The 13499-nt window shown below is 43.7% G+C and overlaps 1 protein-coding gene across 5 annotated transcripts in view; it reads right to left on the bottom strand.

Annotated features, from left to right (window-relative positions):
* LOC116826105 (androgen-induced gene 1 protein-like) overlaps positions 1-12852 on the bottom strand; it is a 30654-nt gene extending 17802 nt beyond the window's left edge. The window contains exons 1-4 of one of the 5 annotated variants that reach the window (XM_032782617.2): positions 12443-12848; positions 10900-11043; positions 8902-9003; positions 2139-2254 (exon numbers count right to left, since the gene is read on the bottom strand). In XM_032782617.2, the coding sequence (XP_032638508.1) occupies positions 2139-2254; positions 8902-9003; positions 10900-11043; positions 12443-12595 (515 nt within the window). In that variant the 5' untranslated portion in view covers positions 12596-12848. Of the gene's footprint in view, positions 1-2138; positions 2255-7559; positions 8133-8901; positions 9004-10899; positions 11044-12442 lie in introns of those variants that run through there. The other 4 variants (XM_032782619.2, XM_075072231.1, XM_032782618.2 and 1 more) reach the window with 4 other exon arrangements.
* Positions 12853-13499: the final 647 nt, after the last annotated feature.

The following is a 13499-nucleotide window of genomic DNA, read 5'->3' as shown; positions in this document are numbered from 1 at the left end:
CCCATACCTTTTCCATTTGAAGATTTTCTAATGCAGTGCATCCTACATGGGGCTACATTTTAAATCAACCTAGAAGCTGGTACAGGATGTGATGGCTTATTTATATGTGATCCCATTACTCTGGGATGTGCATTAGCTATCTGTTGGTTTCCAGGTGGAGTTTAAAGCGCTGGTTTTGAGCTATAAAGTCTGAATTGGATTGGACCAATGTATTGAAGGATACATGCACAATGTAATCAGAGGTGTAACTACAGCTCAGATAGACACATCTAAGTAGCACAACTAAAAACAGCAGTGTCAATGTGACAATGCAGCCTTCAACAAAGCTAGTATCCAGGGTCTTCAGTGTGCTTATACAGCCTATGCTGAAGCCCAAACCCCCATATCTACACTATTTTTAGCCATGCTAATGCTGGTGTAGCTAGTTTAGGTACTACAGTGAAGACATACACTAAGGCTACGTCTACACAGCATTTTCATCGTTAAAACTTTTGTCACTCGGGGGTGTGAAATAAACACCGCCTTGAACGACAAAAGTTTTAATGACGACAGCGCTTTATTGGCGGGAGATGCTCTCCTGGCGACAAAGAGTGGCTACACTGCGCACCTTACAATCCTGTGGGTGCTTTGGCACAGCCGTGCTGTTGTAAGGTGCGCAATGTAAACCTAGCCTAAGAGACTACATTACTCCTCAGGCTATAGTACCACAGTTGCAATAAACACAGGTGTTTGAACAGCAGTCCCCACTATGCCATGGATAAGAGCTCCCTGCAGGGCATTCTCTGAGCGGCCTTCAACTTTGGAATTTACTCCCCTCCCCAAGCCAAAGTAACTCAAATGTGCTGATCAGGGCAAGCTGCAAAGCCCACCTCTTTACCCAGGCTTTTGGATAAGAAATGGTGTATTAAGGGCTCATACCAGTGAATGTAGTGGAGAATATTTGGATTCAAGATTTCTGGTTATTTTCTTATAGTTTCGGCTTCCTATGGTTAAAATACTAGTTTCATATTCATGTAATTATATTTCTAATTAAGTGAAAGGAGATTAATGTTCAGGATAGATATTTTTAATGTTAGGTTTAAAATGAAATACATAAATAAAAATACACTGACAACTTGCCTGTATCAGATGAATAACCATTTGAAAGTTCTAAATGTTTCGTGACTAAATTTAAGCAGTTATTTTATGACAGTTTACTATTCATACTGAGCAGGATTACAGGGAATTTGAAGGAAAATTTGCAAGGTTTTTTTCTCTGAGCCTGTAAAATTTTTGGGGAAATCTATAGAGGTTTTTCTTAAAGCACATTTACTCAGAACAAATTAAAACAGTTAAGGTGTCTAATAACAGATTTGTATCTTTTAATCAATAAAAAGACTTTAAATTTAATCTGCTTTACTTTATTTGAATCCTTCCAGCTTCTTGATATCTTTCATTTTCCTCTGAAATCTTCTTCTTGCACCTAGTTATCTGTTTCCCTTCTAGTATACTATGTGGAGGATCAGACACTTAAACAGAATATTCAAATGTTTGGTATAGTCTAAACTTGAAACCTATTTTTATGGAATGTCTTTTGACGGAATCCAACCATACTCGATAAATATTTTACATGGATGTTTTGCTAATACACTAAGCAGTGAAATAGTTCACGGTGTTGCTATTCAAATTGTCATTATTAGGTTTCAACATTATCACTGACTTTGAATAAATTAAGTAGTTCAAATCTCTCTTTGGGTCATATTTACTGGTCATAAATGTTCGGCAGCACAGTGGGGCACGCCACATAAAGGCCACACACGAAGATTTGCTACTACATCTGCCATAGAAGAGTGCTCTGCAGCAGCTCTCTCCAAAGCACACATGGAGGTAGTATTTGGAACCATACTGGTCATGAATCAGGAGTGTGCCCTGTGGGACCACACTATTGTAATTTAAAAAAAATGTGACTCCAGCATGCATTTTTATTACCTCTTGTAAGGTATTTGTATCTGATTATACTGTAGTGTAAGAACCAAGATACACTATGGTAATTTCATCAAGAAAAGCAATAAATATTATGCCAAAAAACACACACACATGCATTCTGCTCTTTATGCTTCTTGTTGCTGATGTGTTTCTGAGAAACGGGGAATGCCTACCATGTGAGGTATGAAGTGCCAAAGATGCTAAGTCCTATCATTCCCTTCAATTTAGAAAGATATTTATGTGGACATGTAATCAGCTCAATAAGAAGTAGTGGCAGTATAGTGGTATGCTGAAAATAAAAATCAAATACAAGAGTCAGATTTGGAAATATACAATATGAACAAATATCATCACAGAAAATGGTATGACAGAAACATTGACTGTGAAAATATCAGAAACAGCAATGAAATATTTTGTTTGGTTGGTTTCTCTGTTGAACTATTAATTATAACAGATTCTTTCCATCCCTCACAAATGTAATCTCTACTTTTTAACAGCTGCATCCACTCCCCCAGAAATTAAAGGCCATCAAGAGATGCAATCAAAATTAAATTGATGTTTTTAAATCAGGAAATAAAATGCCCATAGTTGATTTTGAGTACTATAGACTTGATCCTATATTCACTGAAGTCAATGGCAAAGCTGTCATTGACATGATGCTGGCTCAGGACCAAGGAGACAAATTAGAGAGTCAATAACTAAATCATGTAACTGCATTCAATGTGCTTTGGACCTGGCCCACAATACATAGGACAAGTTACTGTGCAATTTACAGATTTATCTGTGGATGTTCTACAAGATTTAAGGAATTCATGTATCTAGATCAGAGGTAGGCAACCTATGGCATGGGTGCCGAAGGTGGCACACGAGCTGATTTTCAGTGACACTCACACTGCCTGGGTCCTGGCCACTGGTCCGGAGGGCTCTACATTTTATTTAATTTTAAATGAAGCTTCTTAAACATTTTAAAAAACCTAATTTACTTTACATATAACAATAGTTTAATTATATATTATAGACTTATAGAAAGAGACCTTCTAAGAACGTTAAAATGTATTACTGGCACGCGAAACCTTAAATTAGAGTGAATGAATGAAGACTCGGCACATCACTTCTGAAAGTTCCGACTCCTGATCTAATAATATTACTAACCCATAAACAAACAGAATTAAAAGAAGCACCCAAAATCAAAAATGAAAAAGACTTGGCACCTTAATCTGCCCCCTTGCCATGTATTATTATAAACGTATTAATTACATGCTACATACTGTTATCCATCCACCCTCCTAATTCCGTGCACAGGACAGGTGACTATTCATGAAAGAGGCAGCTAGCTGGTTCATAATGGTACTAAGGATATGTCTATCACCAAAAACCAAAACACCGCCCGACACATACTACCCACAGCAGCAAGTCTCCAACCTGGGTCAGTCTGACTAGCCCTGGCCACTACGATTTAGTCGATTTAGCCAGGTTAGATCGTTTAACCCGCACCCCATCCACTACGTTATATTTTCGACTAAAGGGTCTTAAAATTGATTTCCTGTACTCCTCCCCCAATGAAGATTGGCACTGAATATGACTCCGTTGTGCCGAGTTGATTGGGGTAGTATGCCGCAATTCGACGACGGCTCCGGGAGCTTATCCCACCGTGCTCCATGTGACCGCCTGTGACAGGTGCCTCAACTCAAGATGAGCTGGCCAGGCAACAGGAGGAAAAGGCCCATGAACTTTTGAATCTCATGTCCTGTTGGGCCAGCATGGGCCGATCTGTGGGTGAGTGCAGATCTCCATCAGCAGAGGTGACCGTGAAGGAATCCCAGACATCGCAAAAGAGCCCCATGCATGAACAGCAAAACAGGAGGTTATGGATACTGAATCGCTGGTAATGAGGGAGAACTAATTCGTGCTATCAGAACTCTGTTCAAAAAAGACGAAATGCTAAAACATGCTTGAAAAAATCTCGAAGGGGAAGAAGGGACAGAGGCCTATAAACAGGACCCGCAGCCAGTCTATCGAGTTGAAAACTTAATGAGCTTGAGGCAAGACCTATCAAAAAAAACCAGAGAGGCAAATACCACTCCCGGAGTCAGAGACCAGACTGCCTGCTTCTATGATGAGCTTGCAATGCCATGTCTAGGGACAGTGCAGCCACGCACTACCCACCCTTGCGTCTTGACCTCCGTCAATGGAGTCAGCACGGCCAACAGGGATCGGGGTTTAGGGACGAGCGGAAGATGATGGGGGAGGAGGTCTGAAGATAGTTCACAGCAAGGAAGTGGAGAAACCGTTTTCCCCCAACAGCCATGGAACTGTGTTCTTACCATCGGACCAGGGAGTCAAGTAAACCCTTTGAACGCACACCACGGCTGCCTCCTGTGACCCAACAGTCTAGAAGAAGGGACCTCTGGTGAGTGTACCTTTGTCAATATTATACACAGTTAAAAGCAAAGCATGTTTAATGATTTTGCCCTTGCATTTGCAGCCAGTATAATGCTACTGGAAAACTAATCACAAAACATGTCTGGGGATGGAGTGAATTCCTCCAGGGACATCTCCATTAAGCTCTCCTGATGTACTCTTAAAGCCTTTCCAAAGGTTTCCGGGAGGGCAGCCTTATTTCGTCCTCCATGGGGATCGACCACTTCCATGGCCAGGGCTAGTAGCATGTAGTCCTGGAATCACTGCGCATAACAAAGCATGGCAGCTGTATGGTCTTGGTGTTTGCTGGCATTCAAATAACATCTGTCTTTTAATTTCTCTGTGTTTTCCTCAAGGAAGAGTGCTATCATTCCTTGGCACCTGGTTGAACAGGGTGATTTTAATTAAGGAAACATTCAGAGGTCCTGTTCCTTCTGTGCTGTTTGCCTGTGCGTGAACAGAAATGTTTCCACGCTGTTAGCATGCAAGTGGGGAGAGGGCGTGAAGCAAGGGGTGGAGGTTCGGGGGGGCAGTCAGTGGCAGGGAGAAGGGGGGGTTAGATCGGTTTGTGCTGCACGTTAACCCAAAAACCGCAGTCCCTCCTCCTTTTAAATAGCTAACTCATTTTAAATGGCCAACCCAACGGCTGCTTGATATGGGAAATGAGGGTGCTAATGCTGTTTGAAACCATTCCCACATGTTATGAAGGTTAAAGAGGCCAAATTCTGTCGCCTGGCCCTGCTTGAAAGTGCTCTCACACCAAACTGGCATACCCTCAATAAGAAGCAAAATGCGACCTTGTACCGAAAGCACATGTGCTATGTAATGTTAACAGCAAGCTTTACCATGAAACAGTCTACCCACTGTTCTCTAAAATGTGTCTTTTTAACTATCACTCTACCTTTTTTTCCCTCCACCAGATGCAAATGTTTCAACTCTCACACTATCTTCTCCTTCCCAGAGGCTAGCAAAGATTAGAAGGGGGAAAAAACGCACTCGCAATGAAATGTTCTCTGAGCTCATGCAGTCTTCCCACATTGAAAGAGTCCAGCAGCATGCGTGGAGGCAGACAATGTCAGAGTCCAGGAAAGCACAATATGAACACGAGGACAGGTGGTGGGCTGAAGATGATAGGTGGCATCAGCTTGGTGACAGAAGGCAAGAGGCAATGCTGAGGCCACTGGAAGAACAAAGTGATATGCTCTGGTGTATGGTGGAGGTTCAGGAAAGGCAGCTTGAGCACAGACCGCCGCTACAGCCCCTATGTAACCAACCATCCTCCTCCCCAAATTCCATAGCCTCCTCACCCAGACGCCCAAGAACATTGCGGGGGGGGCTATGGGCACTCAACCATTCCACCCCAGAGGACTGCCCAAGCAACAGAAAACTGGCATTCAGTAAGTTTTAAAGTGCAGTGTGGCCTTCTCCTTCCCTCCTCTCCCATCCCACCTGGTGCTTCCCTACTCCCCCACCCCTCCCAGGCTACCTTGGCAGTTATCTCCCTATTTATGTGATCAATAAAGAATGCATGAATGTGAAGCAACAATGACTTTATTGCCTCTGCAAGCGGTGATCGAAGGTGGGAGGGGAGGGTGGTTAGCTTACAGGGAAATAGAGTGAACCAAGGAGGGCGGGTTTCATCAAGGAGAAACAAACAGAACTTTCACACCATAGCCTGGCCAGTCATGAAACTGGTTTTTAAAGCTTCTCTGATGCACACTGCACTCTCCTGTTCTCTGCTAACCGCCCTGGTGTCTGGCTGTGCGTAATCAGTGGCCAGGCTATTTGCCTCAATCTTTCACCCCGCCATAAACATCTCTCCCTTACTCTCACAGACACGGTGGAGTGCAGGCAATGAGAATATTGGTTTTGCTGAGGTCTATCCGAGTCAGTAAATTGTGCCAGCGTGCTTTCAAATGTCCAAATGCACATTCTACCACCACTCTTCACTTGCTCAGCCTATAGTTGAACAGCTCCTGACTACTGTCCAGGCTGCCTGTGTACGGCTTCATGAGCCATGGCATTAAGGGGTAGGCTGGGTCCCCAAGGATAACTATAGGCATTTCAACATCCCCAACCGGTTATTTTCTGGTCTGGGAAGAAAGTCCTTGCTGCAGCTTTGTGAAACAGACCAGAGTTCCTGAAGATGTGAGCACTCATGTATCTTTCCCGCCATCCACGTTGATGTTGGTGAAACGTCCCTTGTGATCCACCAGCCCAGTGCTTGCAGCACCATTGAAAAGTACCCCTTGCGGTTTATGTACTGGCTGCCTTGGTGCTCTGGTGCCAAGATAGGGATATGGGTTCCAATCTATCGCCCCCACAGTTAGGGAATCCCATTGCAGCAAAGCCATCCACTATGACCTGCACATTTCCCAGAGTCACTACCTTGATAGCAGCAGCTCAGATTGCTTTAGCTACTTGGATCACAGCAAGCCCCACAGTAGATTTGCCCACTCCAAATGATGCCCGACTGACTGGTAGCTGTCTGGCATTGCAAGCTTCCAGAGGGCTATCGCCACTCGCTTCTCACCTGTGAGGGCTGCTCTCATCTTGGTATTCTTGCGCTTCAGGGCAGGGGAAAGCAAGTCACAAAGTTCCATGAAAGTGCCCTTATGCATGCGAAAGTTTTGCAGCCACTGGGAATCGTCCCAGACATGCAACACTATGCGGTCCCACCAGTCTGTGCTTGTTTCCCGGGCCCAGAATCAGCATTCCACAGCATTAACTTGCCGCATTACCGCCATGATGTCCAAATTGCAAGTGCCCGTGCTTTGAGAGAAGTCTGCGTCCATGTTCTCACCACTCTCATCACCGTGCTGCCACTGCCTCCTTGCCTGTTTTTGCTTTTGCAGGTTCTAGTTCTGCATATACTGCAGGATAATGTGTGTGGTGTTTAGAGTGCTCATAATTGCGGTGGTGATCTGAGCGGGCTCCATGCTTGCTGTGCTATGGCGTCTGCACTGAAAAAAGGTGCCAAATGATTGTCTGCTGTTGCTCTGATGGAGGGAGGGGCAACTGACAACATGGCTTACAGGCTTGTCAAACAGAATGGCCCCCTCAAGGACTGCACTCTAAACCCTGGGTTTAGCAGGCCAATGCTCAAACCACTGAGCTATCCCTCTCCCCACTATTCACGTGGTGGTGGTGAGGGCAAATGAATACAAATGAAAACAAAACAAATCTGGTCTCTTTATTGTTTTGATCCACTCCATCTCTTTTATACATCGTAGGCTGGCAGCAGACGGTGCAGTACAACTGCTAGCCATTGTCATCTCCTGGCTGCTTGCCAGAAGTCTGTGCAGTACGACTGCTGGCCATCATTGTCTCCTGGCTGCTTGCCAGAAGGCTGTGCAGTACGACTGCTGGCCATCATTGTCTCCTGGCTGCTCGCCAGAAGGCGGTGCAGTATGACTGCTGGCCATCGTCATCTCCTGGCTTCTCGCCAGAAGACGGTGCAGTATGACTGCTGGCCATCGTCGTCTCCCATTTACGTCCAGGTGCCACTGACCAACCTCACCGAGGCTGGCCAGGAGCACATGTCTGCCCAGGTGCTTCCAACCGACCTCACTGAGGTCGGCTAAAAGAGCACCCAGGAGACGATGACTACCAGTCATAATGCACCGTCTGCTGCCAAAAGGCAATGAGCGGCTTCTGCGTAGCAATGCAGTACCATGTCGGCAGCACACAGGAGACATACTGTGATGATGAGCTGAGTGGGCTCCATGCTTACCGTGGTACGTCGTCTGCATGGGTAACCCAGGAAAAAAGGTGAGAAATGGTTTATTGCCATTGCTTTCATGGAGGGAAGGGGGCCTGATGACATTTACCTAGAACCACCCACGACAATGTTTTTGCCCCATCAGGCATTGGGAGCTCAACCCAGAATTCCAATGGGCGGCAGAGACTGTGGGAACTGTGAGATAGCTACCCACAGCACAATGCTCTAAAAGTCGACACACTCTGCCGACCTAATGGTCTTAAGTGGGGACACAATCGACTGTATAAAATTGATTTCTAAAAAAATCAACTTCTATAAATTTGACCTAATTTCTTAGTGTAGACATGCCATTAGGCTCATGCTATGAAGGCTAAAATAGCAATGTAGACATTTCTGCTCAGGTTGGAGCTTGGGCTCTAAAATCCAGAGAGTTGTTGTAGGGTTGGTTGTTTATTTTTTCAGTGTAGCTGTACCCTACAGCACAGAGTCCTGGGTTGGGTCTACACTAGTCTTTCCCCCTCATTCGTGTTACTACTGGTGCATCTCCACCAGTGGTAGAGAAGGTAGGAGTTACAGTTTAGAGAATGCTCTGGTAGGGCTACAGGCCATGACCCTGATATCTACACTTGATGCAGTGCGGAATACCAGAAGATAAGTAAGAAATTTGTACACTAAATTGTCTGCAAGTTATTGTTATGTTCAAACTGCATGTATTGTACATATATAATAACAAAATACATAAAGTGAAAAAACATCAAACCCAAGACCTCAAGAAATAAACACTATCTGCTTACCATGGTATGATTAAGCCAAGGTGGATTAATCTCATCCAGTTCTTTAGGATATACCAATTCTCTGTCATATGCATAAAGGGTCCAAAAAGTAACAGCTACAAACTGAGATAAAAAACTGTATGTAAATAAAAGTAAATACGGTAGAACTTTGAATTACGAACACAAGAGTTACGAACTAAGCAGTCAACCACACACCTCATCTGGAACTGGAAAAATGCAATCAGGCAGGAGCAGAGACCAAAAAAAAAAAAAAGAGCAAATGCAGTCCAATATTGTGTTAAACGTAAACTACTAAAAAAATAAAGGGAAAGCAACATTTTTCTTCTGCATAGTAAAGTTTCAAAGCTGTATGAAGTCAATGTCCGGCTGTAAACTTTTGAAAAAAGGGAACGTTTTGCTCAAAGTTAGGAAATTTCAGAGTTACAAACAACCTCCATTCATGAGGTGTTCGTAACTCTAAGGTTCGACTATATTACTAATCTTTTTGCACAGGACTATTCAGAGTTTTTCCTTATCAAAATAGTTGCTTTGAAGAGAAGATGTTTTTAAAAGTTTTTCTGTTTACACGGTGGATGTTAAGATAGTTTAGTACTAATTACCTCCATCTTTTTTTTCTGTCAAATTCAGAAAATGTATACTTCATTGAAAAACTACTATAAATTATTGCATAAGTAAAGGAGAACGTATGAAATTAATTCTTCTCCCCTTAGAGTCCAGGGGAATTTCATCACTGAGGTCAGTAGATGCAGACAGGGTGGGTGGTCTGCACTCCATTTTGGTTAGCATGTACTGAAAGAACGAGGGAAATATTTAACAGTAACTTGCTGTTAGTGAATTTAGAACACAAAGCAATCCTTTGAAAAATACAAAATAAAATATAATTAATAATCATTAACCAAGAACAAAAGAGTTCATAGAAAGATAAAGTGAGACATACAGGAACTACAGCAGCAATTTTATAATCTGTTTCCTTAATTTCTAAAATATGCTTATTTTATATTTTCTAAATGGTAGGAATTTTTTTCTTAAGCTCCATTGTTCATAGAACTCAAGACAATCTCAGGCCTTGTCCACACAAGAAAGTTGCACTGATTTAATGGACCCAGTTTAGAAACCAATTCAGTTATATTAGTGCAAAATCCTTTATGTGGACACCTATTTCAATTTATCTGTGCCTTTTCTTGGTTTAATTTATGCTCATTCCTTGCCGACATAAGCTAAATCAAAATAAGGTACATTGGATTAAGAATGTCCACCTAAGGAAGCTGAACGAATTTAGTTACATCGGAGCACCTCTCTCAGGTACACAAGGCCTCAGTCTAGGAATCTGATAACACAAACTCAAATTCATATAGATAGTCATTATTCATATAAGTACCCCCATTCATGAGAATTACTTATGTGAAGAAAGGTAGGCCCTCAACAAAACTCAACAGAAATACAGTTTCTCTCTTTCTTTGTGTCCATACGTTTCAAAAAGCAGCTGGTAACACATTAGACTAAATGATCTTTTCCTATCCAGTATACACTGAGAGCAGGTCTTCACTACGTGCCAGATCGGCAGGTAGTGATCGATCTATTGGGGATTGATCTATTGCGTCTAGTGTAGACACGATAAATCAATCCCCGATCGCCCTGTCGCTGACTATGGAACTCCATCACTGCCGAGAGGCAGAAGCGGAGCCAATGGGGAAACGGTGGCAGTCAGCCCTGTGCCGTGAGGACGTGAGGTAAGTCAATCTAAGATATGCAACTTCAGCTACGAGAACAGAGCAGCTGAAGTCGACATATCTTAGATCGGTCCCATCCCAGTGTAGACCAGGGCTATGAGTCAATTGAGTTAGGGATAAATTAGACCTGTTGTTATGTCTGAAACTAAACAAAATGGTGTATAAAATATTACGGCTTTCAGCTGTGTCAGTTTAATCTGGACGTGCCAATATCTTCTGTCTTTTCTGAAGTTATTTGAGAGGGGTCCTGTTTGTAGGAACTACTTACTAAGCCAACAGGGAATACTAGCACTGAGAAGATGAAGTCTCTTGGAGGCAACAATCTGGATGACACACTCTTCTTTGTGGCAGGGATGAACATATGAGCAAAGTCAATTATGACACATATTCCAAACAACAGAGTTTGCAGAATCTAAATGTATTAAGAAATGAAGAAAACATATTAAGGATTTGTTTTAATACATTATTTTGGTTACAAATATACCATTTTACTACTCTTCTCTAGTCTTCCAAAGAAAAAAACATTTTAAGTGAATATAACATGTTTGCCCTGGAAGTTATTCATGTTTACCTAGCCTGTTGCCTCACTCTTCAATCAATATACTTGTTTTTGTTCACATATACATTTACTGGCACTACAGTGGCTTTAAACTTCTTTTGAAAAGAAAGTAAAACACTCACTTGTTCGTGTTTCTAGTCTATCTACTATAAGGACACCTTACCAGTTCAGGATAAAGGGCAAAATTCTGTATTTGTAATACAGCCAAAATTCCCAATGACTCAAAAGAAGTCTTATCCTACCTTAGTTTGGCTCAGGCCTATAAATTTCACTTACTCCTTGCTTTTGGAAACTTTATCCTCTGACTAATTCTAAACATGCATTTTAGTAATGGATTTTCAAACTTTTTAAAGTGCAGGCATCTGATCCTAGCTCTATGTGCACATTGTCCGTGTGCAAAACTGTTGTCAATGGGACCTCTGTGAGCAGCAAGAATTGCAAGATCAAGTCCCAAATTATCGATGTGAACATCTATATCCATTGTCTCAAAATTTTGTATTTTATACAAGCTATTTTATTTGGTTTCTTGTTATAAAATTAAGTTGTTTAGAATTAATCATCTGCTATTTTTTTCCTAAGCAAAAAAAAAAAAAAAAATTTGAAGAGAGAAAAAAATTCCTTAAATTCTCTACAGAAGTTAGGTGATAATATATTCTCAAAATACTGTTTGATTTTTTAAATTTATGATTATAAAGGACTCCAAAGAAGAGAAGCACGAAGGAAGGGCTGGTTATTGTCATTATTGCTTTTACATTTTCAGTTACTTTTATCTGAGATAATTTAATTTTCAAAATTAATTTAAATTTAATTTTTCAAATAACAATGGAAACATAGATCAAGTTATGATAGGTCAGGTTCCCCAACATGACTCAGTCCCCTCCTAACGCCAGTCCTTCCCCCAAACTTTGGCTCACACTTGCCCCCTGCAACCATCAAGCCAGGCTCCCCCCTTGTGTCCTCTTTGGCTCACACCTACTTCCCCCCACAAACCAGGCCTCCCTCTTGCACCCCCTTTGACCCACACCTGTCCTCTGCAACCTTTAAGCCAGGCTCCCCTCTTGAGCCCCCTTTGTCACACATCGACTCCGCTTCCAGCCAGGCCTCCCTCTGCCTCCCCTGTAACATTCAAGCCATCCCTCCTTTTCGCCTTCTACCGCCCCCAGGTGAGACCTCCCTCTTACCCCCCCTTCGTAATGGGCATAGTGCCCCCAGCCAGTCTCCTCCGTCCACCCCCGCTCAGGCCTGCCGGCACCTGGTTGATGAAAGTCAGGTACTTCCAGCGGCCGCCGTAGGTGTTCTCGCTCTCCCTGCGGAGGGAGTGGGGCATGCCTACGTTCTGAGAGAGTGAGAAGGAGGCCCAGAGGAAACAGCACAGGTGGATCAAGGTCAGGAGCCGCGCCGCCATCTTGGATGGGCCACACAGCCTCGACTCCCCCTTCCCTCACAAGGGGGCCTCCCGCACGCGCGTGTGAGGCGCACTGCGCATGCGCGATACATGCCCTCTTCTTCGGAGCGTTCCGCGCACGAGCTAGACATCCCGTCGCCATCTTGTGTGGGTCTGGAAATGAGGCGCGTTGCAACGCCGCCTCCCCTCCCTGGAGGACCTAATTCCGTGTGATGAACTCTGCGCGTGCGTCATCCCGCCCGCCGCCATCTTGTGCGACCGCGTTGAGCTCTGTGACGGCGTAATGCCGCCCGACGCCATGTTGCGAGGCTCGCAAGGTGAGGCGTTTTGTGGCGACGCCTCTTCATTTCACAGTAGCGAGGGATGCGCGTCCGTGCGGGGAGTGGGGGTTAGGGGAGCGGGGGACGACAGGCAGCCCAGAATTACTCCCCAACCCTTCAGCCATGTGCAGTTCGTGGCTCATTCAGTGGAGTAATACAGGGAACAGTGGGATTTACCGAGAAATGACGTGATCCCTGCGTGATTGTGCCCGCCCACGGGGACCTGGTGCTGTTTACTGCTGGATGGGAGGGATCAGCCTTTAGTGCAGGACTTAGGTGTCCTGGATAAAATGAGGCTGGAGGAATCCCTGCCTCAGTTGTAGAGAACCTCAGTCTGTGGGGCTTGGGGTGGGTTTATGCCTCTTGAGATAGGCATGACATCATTCTGGATGTGCACAATGTCTGTGCACCATCCTTAGTGTAAGACCGAAACCAGAGTCCCTGATATTGTCATTTAAGACACTTTTCATAAGAGTTGTGGAGTCAATGCCAGTGCCCAGATCGGATTCCATTTTAGCTAATTACATATGCCAACCTAATTTGTTCACTGCCTGTCTTAAATTATTGCATCCAACTGGAATTGT

This window comes from Chelonoidis abingdonii, chromosome 14 (assembly GCF_003597395.2).
Source record: "Chelonoidis abingdonii isolate Lonesome George chromosome 14, CheloAbing_2.0, whole genome shotgun sequence".
Classification (NCBI taxonomy): Eukaryota; Metazoa; Chordata; order Testudines; family Testudinidae; genus Chelonoidis; species Chelonoidis abingdonii.
The sequence above is the reverse complement of the archived record's forward strand: the minus strand, read 5'-3'. Positions and strand labels throughout refer to the sequence as shown.